Raw genomic sequence first — 19,926 nt, forward strand, 5'->3', positions numbered from 1 at the left:
GAACCCCCCATAGATGCAGAGGGTCCACTGTATTTTGTAAATGGAATGGAGGGTGGAATTGCTTTCATTATTTAACAGTTGTTTTTCCTCTGGTTTTGTTTGTTTGCCGAGAGCGTGTAGTTGAATTCGTGCAAGTAAAGTGAATGTAAGAGGCAGGCCAACTGTATATAATTTGAGAGTCTTTAAAAGGTTACAATACAGGTTTTTTTTTAAACTAACAGGGCTATTGTTTTAAAATGTACCGTCTTCTACATCCGTTTACACTTCACCAATACAAGGCAGAGAGTGTTGCTCCAAAGACTCTGCTAACTGTATCTGCCACTAGCAGCCTTCCCAGTCTGAAAGAACATTTCAACATTACCTTCCCAGTCTGAAAGAACCCAGCAAATATGTGGCACAGCTGCACCACAGTTTAAGAAGGAGTGGCAGCAACAGCAATGTCTCAACACTGATGGTAGCAGCTGCACCAGCAAACGGAATGGAAGAAGCAGAAGTAAAGGAGTAGAAGTCCAATCCTACACAACTTTCCAGCGCTGATGCGGCCGTGCCCATCAGGCATGTGCTGCATCCTGCTTTGGGGGTCTCAAAGATCTCCTCAAGGTAAAGGAACATTTGTCCCCTTACCTTGGGGATGCATCAGCGCTGGAACGATAGGACTGGGCCCCAAGTTGGCTTCCACACCACAGCAAAGCACTGGACAGCAAAAGCTCATAACACAGTGGGTAATGTACTCTTTCGTACCAAGTCACTTGCCACTACTTGTCGCCTGTTGTTTCCATTGTAATCACAGAAATCAATGTAATCAAGATAGGCATCAGCAAAATAAAGCAGCCTGTTTGGGTAGTCAATGGAAAGTCCGTTGGGCCAATAGACCTTGTCAGTGACAATGGCTGTTCGCATTGTGCCATCCATGCTCGCCCTTTCAATTCGAGGATTCCGACCCCAGTCTGTCCAGAACATCACATGAGCACTGTAGAAAGCAAGTGGTTAAAGAGCACAGGTAAGACGGCAAAGACCACTTCTACATTCAGAAATGTCAGAATAAGTGTCAGAATAAGCTTTTTGCCAAAGACTGAAACAGGTTCCTTGGCTTGTGAGTCAGAAGCCATGGAAATTCATTGTCAGATGAGTAAAAACATTTAATAATTAAATTATAAATGACACATTTAACTGTAATTAGCAACTTATTCTATACATTTATGATTCAAAATTTGGCTAGTAATGGTCCTTTGTCATAAGGTCTGTGTGTGTGCATTGTGGAAGAACAGAGTTTGGTATTGGGCAAATAATTCAATATCTTTGAAATTTCAGCTTTCTTTTTTTTTAAAATGCGAAGTTCATTTTAGTCATTCATTCAGGTAGATAAATAGATACATCTAAGCAATGATAAAATAATGTGTAGAGACCCAGAGACACATTAAAAAAGGAAGTCTTACTCCATCCTGGGATCTAGCACAAGTCCCCTTGGGTTTGTTACATTTTCACTGATCAGCACAGTCCTGTGGCTTCCATCAAGTCTGGAAACTTCCAGAGTTTCCAAAATAAAGTCCGTCCAGTAAAGATTGCGGCCTACCCAGTCCACTGCTATACTTTCTGTTACAGTAACGCCACTATCAAAAACCTGCCAAAAACAACGAAAGAATGAATTGGTACTCTTGTAATGCTTAACGGTCAAAATGAGGAAAAATTAATCATCATCCTATGGAGAAAATGGGTAACTTTGTCCAACTTACTGACCAACACACTTAAGATATACTACATGCACCATGTTCCAAAAGAGGATAAATAACTCATCCAAACAATTGATAATTACTGTTCTAAAATTATTCCTGTAAAACTAAAATGTAGCTAAAAGCAATCTCCTATACATATATGTAGCGACTGGAATAACGTTAACCATATATCAGTATATAAAGAAAAAAGTACAGAAGAGCTGCACTGGGAGCACCAAAGATACCAAAATATATCCTACAAATTCACAGGTACTACTGCTGAGGACCAAATTAGGTATACATACCCACACATGTGCAAGAGGTATGTTTCCAACTAGAAGCACCCCTTTCCCTCAAGAATAGTCACATGGAGGAAAAACAGGTCAGGAACCAACCTGTTCAGGACATTCCCTCCTTGCACGCTGCTTTCATGCTGAACTTCATCCCCCTAAAGCAGCTATTTGCCCATTTGTTCATTTTCCCATTTATTCAATGGAACTGCCGCTTTTGGAGCAAATCACCATGCAAGTGGAGACAAGAAACCTCCTCTCCTTGCACATCCCAGTTCAGACCTGTTTTGCTACCACTGCCCTACATGGTTGTTGAAGAAAAACAGGTGTTTCTGGTTAGAAGCACACTTCCTGTGCACCCATTCGTGTGCATATCTATTTTGACCCTTACTTAACCCTACATATGGTGCCCTACATAAGCCAAGCTGGCACTCTTCATCAAGGGCAGAATCCTTAAACAATAAAATTATCACATTATACCAAAAACTCCTTAAGTAATGAATCACGCTAAGGGCGCAATCCAAACGCGCCCTTGGGCTGATGCCAGACTCTTGCGCTGGCCCAGGAGGGTCACAAACGTGTCATAAGGCACATTTGCACCTCCTTGAGAGGAAGTTGGGCCAGCATGCCGAGAAGTGCTGGCCTACGGAGGCTGACGCAAGCTGCGGCCCAAATGGCCTGACACAAGAAGAAAAGGTAGGCAGGAGGGAGGCGAGGAAGAGGCAGGAGGCAGATGTTCCTTGGCAGGGGGTGGGTGGGCGGTGGGCAGCCCCGGGAGCGGGAGGCGGGGCTGGGATCCAGCAGTTATGCTGGATCCCAGCCCCCATTCCTGGGGTGAACGGAACGGCTTCAAGTCACTCCACTCTCCTCGCACTTGCGCCACCTCAGGAGGTGGCGCAAGTCCGAGGAGACCCACAGGTGCCAGCAGCCCTTACCCAGGGGTAAGGGAAAAATTTCCCCTTGCCTTTGGCTGAGCCCTTATGGCCACAATCCTGCGCTGGATATAGCACATGTCTCTTGGCTTGCCTGTTCCAGCACAGGATAGGATTGTGCCCTAAAACTGAGAAACAGCCACCCCTTTAAAATCATTATTTAAAATGAGAAAACATTCAATATTACATGTGACTCCTTTGCTTTTCCAGCTACACTGGCTATTAATTCATTTTGGGACTCTGAAATGCTAATTGTGACTAATAAAGCCTTAAATTGGCTTGGGACTGGGATACTTAAAGGATCACCTTTTCCAACATGATCCTGTCTGTATTTGGAGGGCTAATTGGGTAGACCCTCTTATGAATCTTCCTTGATCAGATATTTATCTAGCAGAAATGCAGAAAGAGCTTTCTGTGGCAGCACCCAAGTTGCAGAACCCCCTCCTCTGGAAGAGCTGTCTACTTTTATCTGACAGCTTTATATTCTCCGACCAGTTTTTATGTGGTTTTCTTCATTGTTCCTGGTTAATTTTTCAATTGTACATTAATTGCATTAATTTTATTAACAGCTATGAAAACCTTTATAAGCAGAAAAGTAAGATACAAGTTCTCAATAAATAAATATTCTTACAGAGATCAGTTCAGTCAATCACAAGCACAACAGTCATGAAAAGATTTCAATAGGTCATAACAGAATCCTGTTTTCTGCCCCCTCACTCAACAGTACATTCATTTTGGTATGAGAGTAGGCACTGCCACAGGAAATGGAATTGTGTGCCTATCCAATCAACCCATTTCCTTGGTCAAAGAATACGAGCTACAAAATTTACAAAGAGAATCCATCTGCATTCAACAAGAACTTACTACTTTTTTGTCAGTCCCATTTTGGTATGCACTCCAAATTTTGTCCTGAGTGGTGTCAGACCAAAAGATTCGATCAGTCACTGAATCAAAATCGATAGCAACTATATTCCTTCCATCTCGAATCAAAGAATAAACGTGCTGTGCTTGGGAAGTGATGTTGTTGGCAACAATCTGGTTACGGCTTGCCACTAGCAAGAGAAAATTCCCAGATTCTGCAAAAATAGGCAAGTGAAAGTCAAAAAATAAGCCATTAACTAACAACTGTGGCAGGTTACTTCAGTCACATAACTGCTAGACTGGATTAGAAGAGGCTTCCTTTCAAAAAAAGAAATGGTAATGTTCCATTCATGACACAACCAATCAATAAAAACACAATATTTGTATTACGCCAGAACAAATGTAGCAGGGTGACCAGGAAGAAAAAAATGCAAGAGGATCAGCTATAGCAACAGCATGAGGAGGAGATTGGGAAGGGGAAGATTAGAGATGAAAAGCTATTGGGGGCATGGTAAGGGAGGAGTAAGCCCTTTCGTGAGTCAGAGGAGAGGAAGTCACTGGGCAGTCCAGCCATATTGCAATGGCTTTATGTGATTTTTTAAAACAAATGACCTTCAGTATTAAATATCGTAGCAGAGGTTGTCATTGTCATAACATACTTTTATTGCGTAACCATAGATAATAAAAATGCAGTAACATAAAAAACAGCTAATTAAGACAATCCAGTGAAATATCAAATTGTTGTGCTGTTTCAATACTGATCAACTCAACAAAACATGCAATCCTGCTGTTGCCAACAAAATACTTTTGTACTGACGGGGCTAGAAGCTCAGCACAATTTATTTGGTTGCTGAATACCAATTTGCTGAATTTATTTGGTTGCACATACACAATTGTAAACAAGCCACAGACGCACACTGCAGCCATACTGAGGCCAGTGCCACTGGTAGAGACACCTCCACTAGCGTTGGTGCTACACCCACCAACTGGGATAAGTACACTGCCAGGTGGCTGGGAGAGGGGAAATGGGGGTGGAGAGTGCGAGGAGGGTGGATCAGGCCTGGGAGGGGGTGGCAGCAGAGGCTGCCACCACATGCTCTTTGCACTCCTGTCCCTAAAAGCCCTACAGGGGGCTATTCGAATCTGCGCCAGTGATTGCACTGCACAGTGATTGCAGACCCACATGGACTGCTGGGGCCTGACAGAGGGTAAGGGAACAGACATTCCCTTACTCCAAGGAGACCTTCAACTGTGACCTCGCAGTATACAGTCGCAGCCGTTTCAGTGTCGCTGTACCGCATGACAAACAGCCCCAACAGGATTGAGCTGTAAGTAACTAATAGCTAGGACACGGTGTTATCATTGCATGTTCTCCACCACCTACTCTTGGTGTTCCTCACCTGCTACTTTGCAAGTCTTCCCATTAGGTTCTAAAACATAACCTTCATCACAGTAACACCTAAAAGACCCTCTTTCATTGTGGCAGTGTTGGCTACAAAATCCTGGGGGATCACATTCATTGATATCTTCACAGGTCTTGGAGTCATTGGCAAGTTGGTATCCAAATGGACAAGAACACTGAGCTCCAAAAGGCCCTTGGATACATTCATGTGTGCAGCCTGCATTACTATCAGAACAACTCTCCTGGTCTGTAAAGAAATGGTAAAAAGACATCAGCCAGTATTTACATAAAATAGTATTCATCACAAATGTTTAATAACAGGTTCTGCTCACCTGTAGAAAACTTGTTAGTATTAAAGACTACACAAAAAAGATGAGTAAAAGGATGGTATACTGATCAGTATATTATATAATTAGTATACTTCAGAAAAAGTTAAGTCAATTGACAACTGCTACATACATAACTAGTATGGAAAGTTACATTCCCAGTGGGATGTCATAGCTGGGATATCATCTGTTGGGTGTCAGGAAAATAACTTTATGAAAATTATCACTAGTTCACAGATATCTCTAAATAACAGCAGTTTTACAAACAGCACACTAAGAAAACTGGCAAATGGTAAACTTTACTTTCTTGGGTAAAGCAAGATTATTTTCCTTCAAAAATCACAGCTACAGTTTCCCCCATTAACCTAACAGTCTCTTTGCAATAACAGTTTGTAACAGATTGCAAATTTTGACCACTGTCCTATGGCCACCTGAATTTTCCAGTCAATTAAGGTGAACAAAAGATTGTTTTCCTTTTCAGGATATCTAATTTGCCATGCATGATTCTTTCAAAAAAAAAACACAATCACATATTCCACCTCTTCTCAGTATATGTGAAATCTATAATCTACTCCCCAAGAAAAAAACAAAAATGGACTTTTAAAGTTTCTAAGTACACACTGCAAAAAAAGCAAAGGCAGTCTTTATTGTCCAAGCTATCCCTACCTTAATTCATAAAATGAGCAATTAAGGGCTAACATTATAGAAGCAATATGAGATTTAGGCTGCAATCCTAACCACAATTTCCTGTGACTAAGCCCCACTGAACAAAACAGGACTTACTTCTGAGTAGACCTGGTTAGGATTGCACCCTTATTTACACAAGCAAGTATCCTGACAGAACACCACAAGTCCTAAGTACTTTAAGCCTCTGGGCTAGATATGGTTTGAACAAAATCCAGAAATTCATTTCAGACTAAAGTGAAAGCAAACAGGAGCTCCTGGATAATTAGGGGCTCCTTGCTCTTCTTTGCATCCTTTTGGGATACGTGATTGTGGCTGAAATATGAAAAGCTGGATGTGCATGTTCCATGCATATACCAGGATCATCAAATGCCCTCCACAAACTGCACCCTGTTGTATCATCCTCCCAAAAATGCTTCTGAAAGTTGGAGAAGCCTCCACAATGGCATTTACTGTGGCACAGAAGTGCAGCTGGAAAGAAAGACATTTGCTTCCCTGTGATTATGAAGAAACACTTTGTATGCACATAAGGTCACTGGATCCTGGTCACGCAGAGGTGAATGGAGACTATTCCCTGAGCTAGTGAGTACAGTAGTAGTGTGTGGCTGAAACACTCTGAGATTCCCTTCTCATCTCAACAACCCTCAACAAAGATAATTGACTCATAAAAACAACCCTGAAGCAAGCCCATCTGAATCCATCACGGACCTCTTTTTTTATAAACAAACTTCTAGTTAAAAAATGCCATTTGAAACTTTGATCAAAACATTGAATTTAATATGATTTATGATCATACCTGGCTGAGGCTCATCTGAGAATTGCATTGATTAGAAATAGGAAGGAAAGAAAGAAAGAAGTTAGAGTTAAGTATAAATCAACACTGAAAGTAATCATCAGAAGCATTACCTCTGGCTATTTGCAAGTCTTAAGATTTAATAACAGGTAAGAGTTAGAAATATTCAAGAAAATATTAAAGACTGAATAAAATTTCATTTTAAATTAAAAGCAACTATTGATTAAGTTCCAATTTCAAGTGGTAAATTTATAATGTATTTAATACATAAGTAACCATTTTAGAGTTAAGCAAAGCACTTCCCTGAACAAAGAATAATGCACTCGGCTCATACTTGCAACACACCTGTCAGTGGCCTCATAACATCATGTTGATGGATTTGATATCATCTGTTCTTTCAAACATTAGGAATAGTACACAACTGTATGGAAATGCTGGATTCAATATATTAACTTTCATCGCGCACCAGTGCTTTGTATATTATTAATATATTACATTTTTATCACATCCTTCCTTCAGGCTCAGGGTAGTGCACGTGGTTTTTCTTATTTATCTTCACAACAACCTTGTGAGGTAGGATAAGCCAAAATAATGAAAGACCAAGTTGTGCTTTGTGGAGGACCAGGGACTTGATCCTAGGTTTCCCTGGTCCATGTCCAACATTCAGGCTGCTACAACGCAGGCTCTGAAGACCTGCATGCATGCAAAATGATCACTTACTGCAAAGAGGCGATTCATCAGCTCCATTAGGGCAGTCTGCTAGATTGTCACATACTTTGCTCAGGTTCACACAAAGGCTGTGGCCTGGACACTGCCACTGCCAACTTGGGCACCGGAAGGGTTGCGTGGGACAGTCTCTCTCATCGCTCATATCCCTGCAGTCGTTGTCACCATCGCAGATCCATGCACGATAGATGCAGTTTCCATTATCACAGCGGAAAAGAGATGGAGGGCAGGTCCTGGGTGGACACCTGTGATGTTCATCTGAACCATCCACACAATCAGGGTGCCCATCACATTCCCAGTTTGCAGGGATACAGTTGCCATCCGACTGACACTGGAATTCATTTTGGTGACACATCCCAGGTGGCCTTGTAGCTGAAACAGCAGTATTAAATATTGGAGACGATATTTTGTGAGTCTGTGTGTACACTCTATACACATAGGTGCATGCACACATACACACACATAAATAAAAGCTGCACACGCACACACACACACACACACACACACACACCCCATAGTAATTGATGTACACTTGTTTCTGGCATGAGTGGTAGCAAGCCTTAGAAATAAACGGGAACTGCAATAAGAACCAACTCTGATTTTAAAAAAAGATGAAATTTCTGCTCAAAGAGTGTAGTGGAAATGCTGTGCAATATCAATGGAATCACTACTGTACTAATAATAAAAATATTGGTTAATATTTTTGCGACGTTTTAATACAGAACTTTGCACATATTAAATTGCATACATACATCAGGGTTGTGTTCAAACCCTTCTTCTGCTTGAACTGTCTTGGGCAAAAGGTGGAGAGGCACAATTTTCCGCTATTCCCCCTTCCTATTTTAACTGCCTGCATTCCCCAAAATCTGCTCCTGAGAGTTGGAAGACATTCAGGAACAAGATGGAATGAGGCAAAATGGGCTGGGGACGGAAGCAGGATCCATTGAAAAACTGCACACACAGTCCTTGCACGAGGCAGTGAGAGCAAAAGAGAGGATCTGGCTACAACCCATAATGTTGCCTCACAATTTTTGAAACAGCAATTATAATCATTCTATGATTTATAACCATAATAATATTACATTTGATGAAACACAGTTCTCTCAGAAAGGTGAAATTAAGATTTAATCTCATTTAAACTAAACAGAAACCACCCACTGACATTAACAAGTCCAAACTATACTTGTTTCGAAAGTCACACAATTGGTTCAGCAACACAAAATCTTGATTCAAACTTAAGGTGTACAAGGGATGCCAATTCTAACAAACTATACAGTCACTGGAGAAAACAGTTTACTGCCTGCTTTAAGCCAAGTTATTGCAGACAGCCTAATCTTGTGTGCAGTAGATTTCAACCCTTTTCCATAAGATTTCACCAACAGGGTACTTTTTTCTATTCTTATAATGTACTTACGACAACCAGCCTCATCAGAGTGATCATTGCAGTCAAAGACACCATCACACCTGTAATAACTACTGATGCATCGGCCTCCATTTGCACATTTAAATTCAGTAGAACTACAGTTGTAGACTACAATAAAAAAAAGGAATTGTTATCTTAGGTTTCACTTTATAGGGGCAAAGTTCTAATCAGGGTCTTAGAAGTTGTATTACAGACTGAGAACATGATAAACAGCAACAAACAAATGTGTCTCTGAACAATCTCACTAGTTCCTCTGACAAACAAGAGCTTCCTAAAGTGAAAAAACTGAGATATCTAGTCACATTCTTCTTCTCTACAAGCCAATATAGCAACTGCCACGCATCCTGAGAAATTCTGAAAATAAATACTGAGAACAATTACCACACAGTTAACATCTCTAACAAGTGGAACAGCGCAGTTAACCAGGGTTGGGAACTCGAGTCATGTGACTCCAACTTGAGTTGCAAAAATGCATGTTTGTAGCAATCACGCATTCCTCCACAGCAATCACGCATGGCTGTTACTTGAGGGAAAGAACTCTCATTGAATGGCCAGTGCAAATGGGACTACTTCTGAGTAGAGCTACAAAGGACTGGGTCATCTTGGTAAGCCTTGCAGCTGTTGCGTGTGACCCTTCTCCCTCTTGGTGCTTCTGTCCGCGCTCTCACACAGTCCCTCCCACCCTCTCCTGCCCTCTTTACAGATGGGATGGGGCAGCAGGGGAGTCTTTTAAGTGAACTCTCTCACACACACACACAGAGTCCAGCAGCAGCCTCATTTTTTTTCACAGCAGGCTTTTTAAAAGGGAGATGACTTGACTCAAGTCCTTTAGAGTCACAAAGGGATGACTCAGCGACTTGGAAAGTGCCCCCGTTACAACTCGTTTTCAAGTTGAGTTGCAGGGGGTCGTGACTCTAGACCAGAGGTGTCCACAAAGTTTTTGGCAGGAAGGCCACATCATCTCTCTGATACTGTGTCGGGGACCGGGGAAGAAAATAATTTACATTTAAAATTTGAATTTACATAATTTTACATAAATGAATATATTAAAGATGGACTTTAATGAATAAATTAATAATAATAAATGAATGAAAAAATAATAATAAATGAAGGTCTTGCAATAGCTCAAGGCCTATAAAAGGCCTTGCACAAAGCAAGGTCGGCCTTTCCTTTGCTGCTGCTGCTGCATCACAGATGTGAAACAGCAGGCAGTGGAGGGAGCTCTCATTCCACAGCTCACGCAAGTGGTCAAACAGTTGCCCTCACGCTGAGAGCAGTTGTGTCAGGCTAGTGCAGGCTCCATCAAGTCTCAGGAGGGCCAGAGGCTCATTGGAGACCAGGGGCTCCCTGAAGGCCGCATTGGGAGTCCTCAAGAGCCACAAGTGGCCCCAGGGCCGGGGTTTGGGCACCGCTGCTCTAGATTCTAGTCAAGCCCTGCTGGATTTTCCCATCCCATCAGTTAACATCTCTAATGAGTGGTAAAATTAGTATGATTTACTATTCACATTGCACAAGGGCACAAGTGCGTATTTAACACAGAATTGCACAAGTAGCAACCCACAGAGAAATACTGCTGTGTATCCCTAAGGTAGATGGCTCTCTCAGAAGGGTCACCAGAGCATTTGCCATGTATCCTCAGCATTTCAAACATGTGTATTATGCATGTCTTCTTTTTCCAAACAGTACATTGCTTCCCCAAGCCTGGTGGAAGTAAGGAAGATTTCCCTGCCCTTCTGCCAGGAAACCCATCCTCATTCCTGTGTGTTCCTCCCCCCCACAGAAATTGTCACTGTCACTTTAAGGCCTCTTCTCTCTCCCTCCTCTCACCCCGGATGCCTGGAAAGAACTTCCTTGATCCTTCCTGCAGCATGACTCTAAGGCAGTGTTTCTCAAACTGTGGGTCAGGACCCACTAGGTGAAATTGTCTTGAACCAATTTCAGGTACTTCCCCATACATTTCAATGTGTATTTTAGTTTCAATATTTTAGACTTAATGCTTCCATGGTACATGACTGCATTTGGGGAAATGTTATGGATCTGTACTTTTAAGAGGCTACTATGTATACGCTTTTAACAATGACAGTCAGTGGGGTTTACTCCCAGGTAAGTGTGGATAGGATTACAGACTTTGGGATGTTTGGGGAAATTTTTAAAAAACAGATCAGCAACTGCTTGGGAAGGTTAGGAGGGTTCTCCTTTATTTTAAATAAATGAAATGGGCTGTAAGACAGCACAAAATCAGTATAAAGCTAATTCATTTGAAGTCGGAGCTACATTTATTGCAAGCACCCCACTTAAAAATACTTAAAGATGATACTTAACTGCAATCATGTTCATCTGCTCCATCTACACAATCCTGATCACCATCACAGACAAAAGCTGGATCAAGGCACCTATGGTCAGGACACTGAAACTGACCAGGTTCACATGTCTCTATTAAAGCTATAAAGACAAAATAAACATTCTCAAGTTAACACAATGACTTGGTTCAGAGGTCATATAGAACCAGGATAAAACCATAGGTCAGGATGACATCTCCAAGCCTCAGATTTGCAAATGCCTTCTTCCAGTTCATGAACAAAGAGGGGAAGATTTCTGTATCAAATCCTGTCTGTACAGGAGATGTGCAGAAGTGAGACAAAAAGAGCCTCCTTCCAGACCCCTATTGGGCAAAAGGGCTTAAAGTAAGTGTAAAAAATTAAGTAAGAACTATGATAAGTCACTATGAGTCACATAGTAGGATAAATCACATAGTAAGAACTATGACAAGTGAATTTCAAAAAAATTCATTCTTTAGATGGAACTACAGCTTCATGCCGAAGGCAAACCAAAACACACCATTTTGTTCTAATACTTACTGCAGTTCTTTTCATCTGATCCATCCCCACAATCATTGTCTGTATCACATAGCCAAATTCGGGGAATGCACTTGCTGTTATCACAGGTAAACATAGTCATCGGGCATGACGTGGGGCCTTCTGTGGGACAGTGCTGTTCATCACTACTATCAAGACAGTCATTATGTTTATCACATCGCCATCGGCCGGGAATGCACTGGCCATTCCTGCAGGTAAAGGCTGATGTGGCACAAGAATAGTCTGAAAAAGAAACAAAACACTAGGATGCTTGAATTTCTTTCAAAACAGCTTTCCATGCAAACATACTAAGAACATTTAATTACTACAACTAGATAACCACAGAAAAAAGCTGAATCCTTAACAGCGCAACCATATCTTGTGCTGGAACAAGTAGGCCAAGAGGCCTGCACTGTATGCAGCACAAGATAGTGGCCCAAAGTGGCTCAGCTGGTGGTAAGGTAATGAAACTCTTCCTCTCACCCCCGGGTAAGCCACCTTAGCCCCAGTGGGTCTCCTTGGACTATTGCCACCTCTGGCGGTGGCATAAGTCCAAGGAGAACAGAGAGGCTTGCAGCCATTCCGCGCCGCTCAGGGAACAGGGTTGGGATTCGGCATAACTGCCGGGTCCCTGTCCCACCCCCCACCCACTGCCCTCTGCCCACCTTCCCCTGTCCTGAAATGGTCCAGAGTGGGCTAAGGCTCTGTGACATTTGTACTACTATAACAGGACTTAAAGCATGGGATCTTGCGATCCACTGACATAGGCACTGCACAAGATTGGGCCATCACACAGAGAATGTTGTAACTTAAATGCCTTGAGACAATTAAAAGACCAGAATTTTCTCAATACAAACTTCATCTATGTAAAAGGTTCCACAACTAAAAGACACAATGCATTAGTCTGCATGTAAAGTCACAAGGCTAAATTCTCCACATCTTCATCTTTCACATCATAACTTTTGCTTATAAACATCCTCAAACATCCAAATAACCAGTTAATTAACAGAGCAAACAAGTTCAAGGAACTGTTGTAAGATCAACATTTACTCCACCCTTTAGCCTTAGCTCAGAGCATACTGGATTGTTTCCTAATGTTTTGCAGAACATTGTTTAGTTATAGGAAGCTCCTTTTGGGAACTGAAGCAGCACTCCATTCAATGCAAGGCCCTTTCTGTTAGTAAAACTCTCCTTCTGTTCCCAGAAAGAGCTTTCTATGACTAGGCAACACTCTGCAAAAAGTTAGGATAAAACCCATTTAAAAAAAATAAATCCTACGAGCTATCTATAGATTTGACTGCACATCACTGTGGCTGCAGTCCTAACCACGCTTTCCTGAAAGTAAGCCCCACGGAACAAAATAGGACTTACTTCTGAGTAGACCTGGTTAGGATTCTGCCCTTAAGTTTGTTTTGCTAGTTACACTGCAATAGTTTCAACTAGCGCAGTGTTTCTCAATGTTTGACCCCCACCATACTACTTTGAATATTCCACCTATTGGAAGTACCACCAGAAGTAACTGACAATGATGTCATCGCCACTTCCGGATTGGGAGGCCAGACACTATGCAACAAACAGCAGTACGAGGCTCAGGCCAAATGGGAGGGCTTTTTCAAGTGTATGAAAAGCGCATGCTGAAACTCTGCCAGCCAAGTTGGGCCTCTTACTTCTGCTTGTTGCGTTGCATTGCTGATCTCACTGCCAGGCGGCAGGGGTTTGGGGGTCCCATACCTACCACCGGACACCATCTCAAGTACCTCCAGTGGTACAAGTACCACTGATTTGAGAACACACTGACCTAGCTAATAAATTTGAAAAGTATAATAAGACCTACAGAGCAACAGGAAACTAGAATCTAGCATTGAATCATTCCAGAGCATGTATGTATATATATTTGACATGTATCATCCACACAACATGATCAAAGCTAATGAACTGGATCAGCTACACAATCATTTCAAACACACATACACAGAAACACACACACACACCCCATGGATGCAAAATTTTACATGAGAACCAGCCCTATCAAAGCCCATGTATGGTCAATTTCTCTATAAGCACAGGAGTTCCAGTGCTTCCATTTTTCTGGTGTGTAATCAACACTTACTCAGAGATCCACAGTCTTGTTCATCACTGCCGTCATGACAATCATCCATGCCATCACACCGGTAGTGCCTGGGTACACACCTTCCATTGCCACAGGAAAAGGAATATGAACCACACTGTAAAGTGGGGGGCTCATTGGATGGGTCTTCAACACAGGTCAGCTGATTAGAACTCAGTTTCATTCCATAGGGACAGCCACAAACCCTCTGAAAGTTTGGCACTGGAAAGCAGAAGTGGCTGCAGTCTCCATTGGGATTTGTTGGTCTATTACAATAGTTATTGCCTTCAAAAATACCAAAGACTGGTAAGAACATACAAACAATTCGAATAGCTTTACTGATTAGAAACAATGTACATTAATAAAAAAAGTTGCAAATTCTATTGCATAAAACTGAATTATAGCAGTCTCGATTACATAAGAAACTGAGGCATCCTTTTCCTGATCTATGTTTCTAAGGGGCCTTATAGTCAAAATCTGAAGGTTCCCCTGAAAACAATCAAAAGAGTTTAGCTTGCAATCCTGGTGCAAATCAGTATGTTTCAACATACATCCTTGTAGAAAAATAACCGACAAGCTTACCTATTTGAGAATGAGCATTATATGCTTTTACATGCATTATATTATTGATTCCCCTCCTAATAACAGTCATTTCTCCACCATCAGATTTCCGCACTCGTACTATTCCACCAAGCCTCCAATCAGTAAAGTAAGCATAACCTGCAACAAAATATACATTTAACATTTCACAGTGGTAATTACTCAATATGAACGACAAAAGTCCCTAAAGTGGATTGTGTAAATATAAAGTATTTTCACTCTTCCTAAACTCTTCTTAAATAGTAATGTATTTTGCATGTACCAAAAGTGATCAATGATTTAGCTGGCACAGATCTGAGTAGCCCCATTGCAGTGGTTGGCAATGCTACAGATAAGGGGCAAAATATCCCCTCGCCCTGAGTTGCGCCACAGTCACCTCCAACCCTGCACTGGATACAAAGTTGGCCAACTGGCCTGCCTGTTCCAGTGCAGGTTGGGACTGGGTTGCCCGAGGCTCACAGAATAATTCTGCAATGCATCTCACAGAAAAATTCAAGATAACATAATGTGCAATGTGATCCTCAATATGTGCACACCAGAACGAGATAGCAATGAATGACAGTAAGGTCTTTATATTAGGTGATGTCTCCAAAAATTCTTATGAACAAGAAGCGAAGTGTGCATTTTGTACATAGAGTTTTCAAACTATGATTGTATTTCCTCTATTCACATTTTAACAACTTGTGCCACAGCCCATGCACAAAATAGCCCAAGCTGTGTTTGCATTGTCAAGAGAATCAGACTAAAAAAAACTTCATTACTTATATGCTTCTCTGTACGTATCCTTAAAATGTGAGAGAATGAAACCTGTAAGCAGACCTTTCACAGAATGCTGCACTTGCATGGACTATGTGATTTACATTCCAACAAACTGCCATGCAGTTTCACACTGTGAGAAATTCGAGAACTGCACCGTTCATCTGAATGCATTTTCATGCCACACTCACCTCCAAAGATAGTTAGACCGAATGGATGTGTCATCTGACTAATGCGTTCAAGTGACTTCCTGTCTAGTCCATCAAAGGTACTGTGTTCAATTTTATCAAAGAAGGCATCCACCCAGTAAAGCCTTAAGGAGCTGCAAAGAACGACAATATTTAATATAAGCTTCTAGAGATAGTTCTCATGTCTCAATAAGCAAACTGCCTGAAACTATGTATTTATTTAAATAAATAAGTATAGCCTACAGGAAATTGTTCCCATTCAATGCAAATTCATCTCAATATTTCTAGAAGGACAATGCCTGTAAGAATGTAAACAGGGCTACACTAACTGTTCTCTCTTCTTCTTCCAATTGGAGCTCACATAGTGAAACAATGGTTTTACAGTGCCATGCAGCTAACCAGGTATGGCTGTAGGATAATATCACAAAACCAATTCAGAGTGAGAGAAATGCATCCTGAACCAATACTGTCCTTACTCTGAATGGGTAAACATATTCATGTTCCTTCACAGCAACTTCTCCATTAAAATAACACCAAAAACCGACTGAAATTTTTGCAACTGATGAACGCTTTCCTGAAATGTTGCCTACCTCCCAGTTCTGGCTCAGCCCAAATTGTAGACAAACATGTTCTTCAGAATACTTTTGAACAGTGGTTCTCCAAGTTTTAGGGAGATTCACTCCCTAAGTAAATCTTTGTAGGGGGGGGGGTAGCAATGCGATTCCCAGGATCGTGTTGCTAAGGGGCCGAAGGAGGGGTGCCTTCACTTACTTTCACTGAGGGCCGCTGGAGGCTCCAAAAGGTAGGGGGATCTCGGCACAGGCAGGGCTCTGCAGGGCTCCTCGAGGCTTGGAATCTTCAGAAAAAGTGAACAAAAAAGCTCCTCCTAGTTGTGTTCGCAAACAGGAAGTGCTTTTGGGCTTGCATTGTCTAAAGATTCCAAGCCTCAAGAAGCCTTGCGGAGGGCTACGCTGGGCTCCCTGCACTTCCTGGAGCCTCCAGCAGCCCTAACTAAGTGAGATTAAGTGAAAGCACCCTCCTTCATGCCCCTTGGCAAAGCAATCCTGAGGATTGCATCACTGGTCTTGTTCCTTCACCCATCCCTTAAAGGGACAGGGACCCTTTACACAAACTGGTGGGTCTCAATCCACCAGTGTGAGATTCTCTGCTTTAGAAGTTCTTCCTTAAAGATTTTGCATTTTACAGTATTTCACTTTCTGGTTAAGAGTTAAACCCAGATTTATGAGAAAGTATTCTTGCCACATTCACTCTAGTGGAGAAGGTATTTCTCTAATACCCACTGACTTCTTGAACCTATGCTCAAAAAAAAAAGTCTTTGTCTTGCTTACCTCCAATCAATAGCTAAACCATTAGGCCAGCCAAGTGTCGTGTTCACAATTGATAATGCATGGGATCCATCACTCCAAGCTCTCATGATTTTAGCAGGCCGGAACCAATCTGTCCAGAATATATAACTGAAAATGAAAAGAACTTGTATTAAAAGTATGAATGGTCATCAAAATACAGGTGATTTTTTTTCCCTTAAGGAAAAAATGTAAATGTAATTTACAGGGTAAACACTTATTTCCCCCCAGAAATAGATCATCAATATACCGCTGTCCATTCAGATTGTGACTTCAGTACAGAACCTAATGCAGTGTGTACAGTAGTGGTGGGCATGTTTCAAGCTTGTGGGGTCCATTTTCATTTTTTTCCTAGAACCCGAAGATTCACGATATGAAGTCATGAACTCAAAAGAGTACAGTCTCTCTATATGTCAGAAGTGTGGAATTAACTAAGGATAGCACATGCTAAGTTCACGAATTCACATTTCGAGACTCCTTATCCCTATGGGATGAGGAGAACAAGGAGAAGAAATTGGGAATGGTAGCACGATGGGATGTGATAGACGGCTTGGCACAATGAGAGGATGCGGGGACAAAGGAGCGAATAAGCAGCCCATCCTGGGGCATTCCGTGTACAAATGCTTTTATGCGAATGCCCGAAGTCTCCAAGCAAAGATGGGAGAACTAGAATGTCTGGTGACAAGAGAAAACATTGACATAGTGGGCATAATGGAAACCTGGTGGAATGCAGAGAATCAGTGGGATACCACAATCCCAGGCTATAAACTCTACAGGAGGGACAGGGAGGAGCGTGTTGGAGGTGGGGTGGCCATTTATGTTAAGGAAGGGACAGAATCCAGCAAAGCAGAGACTGAAGGCAGGTCCGACTTCACCACAGAATCTCTGTGGATTAAAATTACCATGCCTGAGGAGCAACATAATACTAGGGGCGTACTATTGTCCTCCAGACCAGAAACCAGAAGGGGACCTTGAAATGAGGAAACAGATCAGGGAGGTGTCAAGGAGGGACAGGGTTGTAATCATGGGGGACTTCAATTATCCTCATATCAACTGGGTCAATTTGTGTTCTGGTCACGAAAGAAAGACTGGATTCGTTGACATGCTAAATGATTGTGCCTTAGAGCAGCTAGTCATGGAGCCCACCAGAGGACAGGTGACTTTAGATTTAATACTGTGCAGTACTCAGGACCTGGTTAGAGATGTAAATGTTACTAAGCCATTGGGGAACAGTGACCATGCTGCAATCTGTTTTGACATGCATGTCGGGGGAAGAGTACCAGGCAAATCTATCACAAAAACTCTTGATGTCTTCCGACGAGTGGACTTCCCTCAAATGAGAAGGCTGGTTAGAAGGAGGTTGAAAGGGAAGGTAAAAAGAGTACAGTCTCTCCAGAGTGCATGGAGGCTGCTTAAAAACAACAGTAATAGAGGCCCAGCAGAAGTGTATACCACAAAGGAAGAAGGGCTTGATGAAGTCCAGGAGGGTGCATGGCTAACCAGCCAAGTTAGAGAGGCCGTAAAGGGCAAGGAAGCTTCCTTCTGTAAATGGAAGTCTTGCCTTAATGAGGAGAATAAAAAGGAACATAAACTGTGGCAAAAGAAACATAAGAAGGTGATACGGGAGGCCAAGAGAGAGTATGAGGAACACATGCTATGAATTCTATGCTTGGGATCATTAGAAAAGGTATTGAGAACAAAACGGCTAATATTATAATGCCGTTGTACAAATCGATGGCAAGGCCATACCTGGAGTATTGTGTCCAATTCTGGTCACCACATCTCAAAAAGGACATAGTGGAAATGGAAAAGGTGCAAAAGAGAGCGACTAAAATGATTACTGGGCTGGGGCACCTTCCTTATGAGGAAAGGCTACTGCGTTTGGGCCTCTTTAGCCTAGAAAAGAGGCGCCTGAGGGGGGACATGATTGAGACATACAAAATTATGCAGGGGATGGACAGAGTGGATAGAGAGATGCTCTTTACCCTCTCACACAACACCAGAACCAGGGGACATCCACTAAAATTGAGTGTTGGGAGAGTTAGACAAAAGAAAGTATTTCTTTACTCAGCATGCGGTTGGTCTGTGGAACTTCTTGCCACAGCATGTGGTGGTGGCATCTGCCCGAGATGCCTTTAAAAGGGGACTGGACAAGTTTCTGGAGGAAAAATCCATTACGGGTTACAAGCCATAATGGGTATTTGCAACCTCCTGATTTTAGAAATGGGCTACCTCAGAATGCCACATGCAAGGGGGGCACCAGGATGCAGGTCATGTCTTGTGTGCTCCCTGAGGCATTTGGTGGGCCACTGTGAGATACAGGAAGCTGGACTAGATGGGCCTGTGGCATGATTCAGCAGGGCTGTTCTTATGTTCTTATGAATTTGTTTTCGTGACATAAACTGGAAGTGGCCCCTTTTCACTATTTTCAGCAGTTTGGAGGCTTGGGGTGCACCTGCAGAAGGATTTGCAGGCTCCCTGGATCCTGAAGCCAGCACTACCTCAGGTAAGTAAATAAAAAACCTTTTAGCCCCTGGCAGTGGCACAATAGTAGCAACCATGCTACTGCCTTTGATGCTCCCCTGCAGGAACTTACAGCGTTTCCCAAACTCCCAGAGAGTTTGGGAACCACTGTAAGTTCTTGCAGGGGAGGGGCAAAGGTAGCTGCATGGTTGCTAAGATTGTTTGGGAACAGCTGTATTTACAGTACACCACATGTAAAGCAGAAAAGGAGATGGGGAGAAATTCTCTTCCATACTAAAGTCAAAGTCTGACAACACTAAAACTGAGGTGTAATCAGCTAAGGTGAACAGGAATTGTCCCCAGCCAAATGACAGATGAGGAAGTCCCAGTCAGGAAAGGCAGAATGCACAACCATGATAATCATATTCACATAGCCTTTACATT

The 19,926-nt window shown here is 42.3% G+C and overlaps 1 protein-coding gene across 1 annotated transcript in view; it reads right to left on the bottom strand.

The window, feature by feature from the left end:
- The window catches only part of LRP2 (LDL receptor related protein 2), a 173,702-nt gene that overhangs the window by 78,584 nt on the left and 75,192 nt on the right, over nucleotides 1-19,926 (bottom strand). The window contains exons 18-29 of the mRNA XM_066621620.1: nucleotides 17,005-17,130; nucleotides 15,659-15,789; nucleotides 14,694-14,831; nucleotides 14,115-14,396; nucleotides 12,008-12,247; nucleotides 11,472-11,591; nucleotides 9,141-9,257; nucleotides 7,721-8,098; nucleotides 5,196-5,444; nucleotides 3,799-4,010; nucleotides 1,437-1,621; nucleotides 742-970 (exon numbers count right to left, since the gene is read on the bottom strand). Of these exons, the coding sequence (XP_066477717.1) occupies nucleotides 742-970; nucleotides 1,437-1,621; nucleotides 3,799-4,010; nucleotides 5,196-5,444; nucleotides 7,721-8,098; nucleotides 9,141-9,257; nucleotides 11,472-11,591; nucleotides 12,008-12,247; nucleotides 14,115-14,396; nucleotides 14,694-14,831; nucleotides 15,659-15,789; nucleotides 17,005-17,130 (2,407 nt within the window). The remainder of the gene's footprint in view (nucleotides 1-741; nucleotides 971-1,436; nucleotides 1,622-3,798; nucleotides 4,011-5,195; nucleotides 5,445-7,720; nucleotides 8,099-9,140; nucleotides 9,258-11,471; nucleotides 11,592-12,007; nucleotides 12,248-14,114; nucleotides 14,397-14,693; nucleotides 14,832-15,658; nucleotides 15,790-17,004; nucleotides 17,131-19,926) is intronic.

Source organism: Tiliqua scincoides, chromosome 1, assembly GCF_035046505.1.
Source record: "Tiliqua scincoides isolate rTilSci1 chromosome 1, rTilSci1.hap2, whole genome shotgun sequence".
In the NCBI taxonomy this organism is placed as follows: domain Eukaryota; kingdom Metazoa; phylum Chordata; class Lepidosauria; order Squamata; family Scincidae; genus Tiliqua; species Tiliqua scincoides.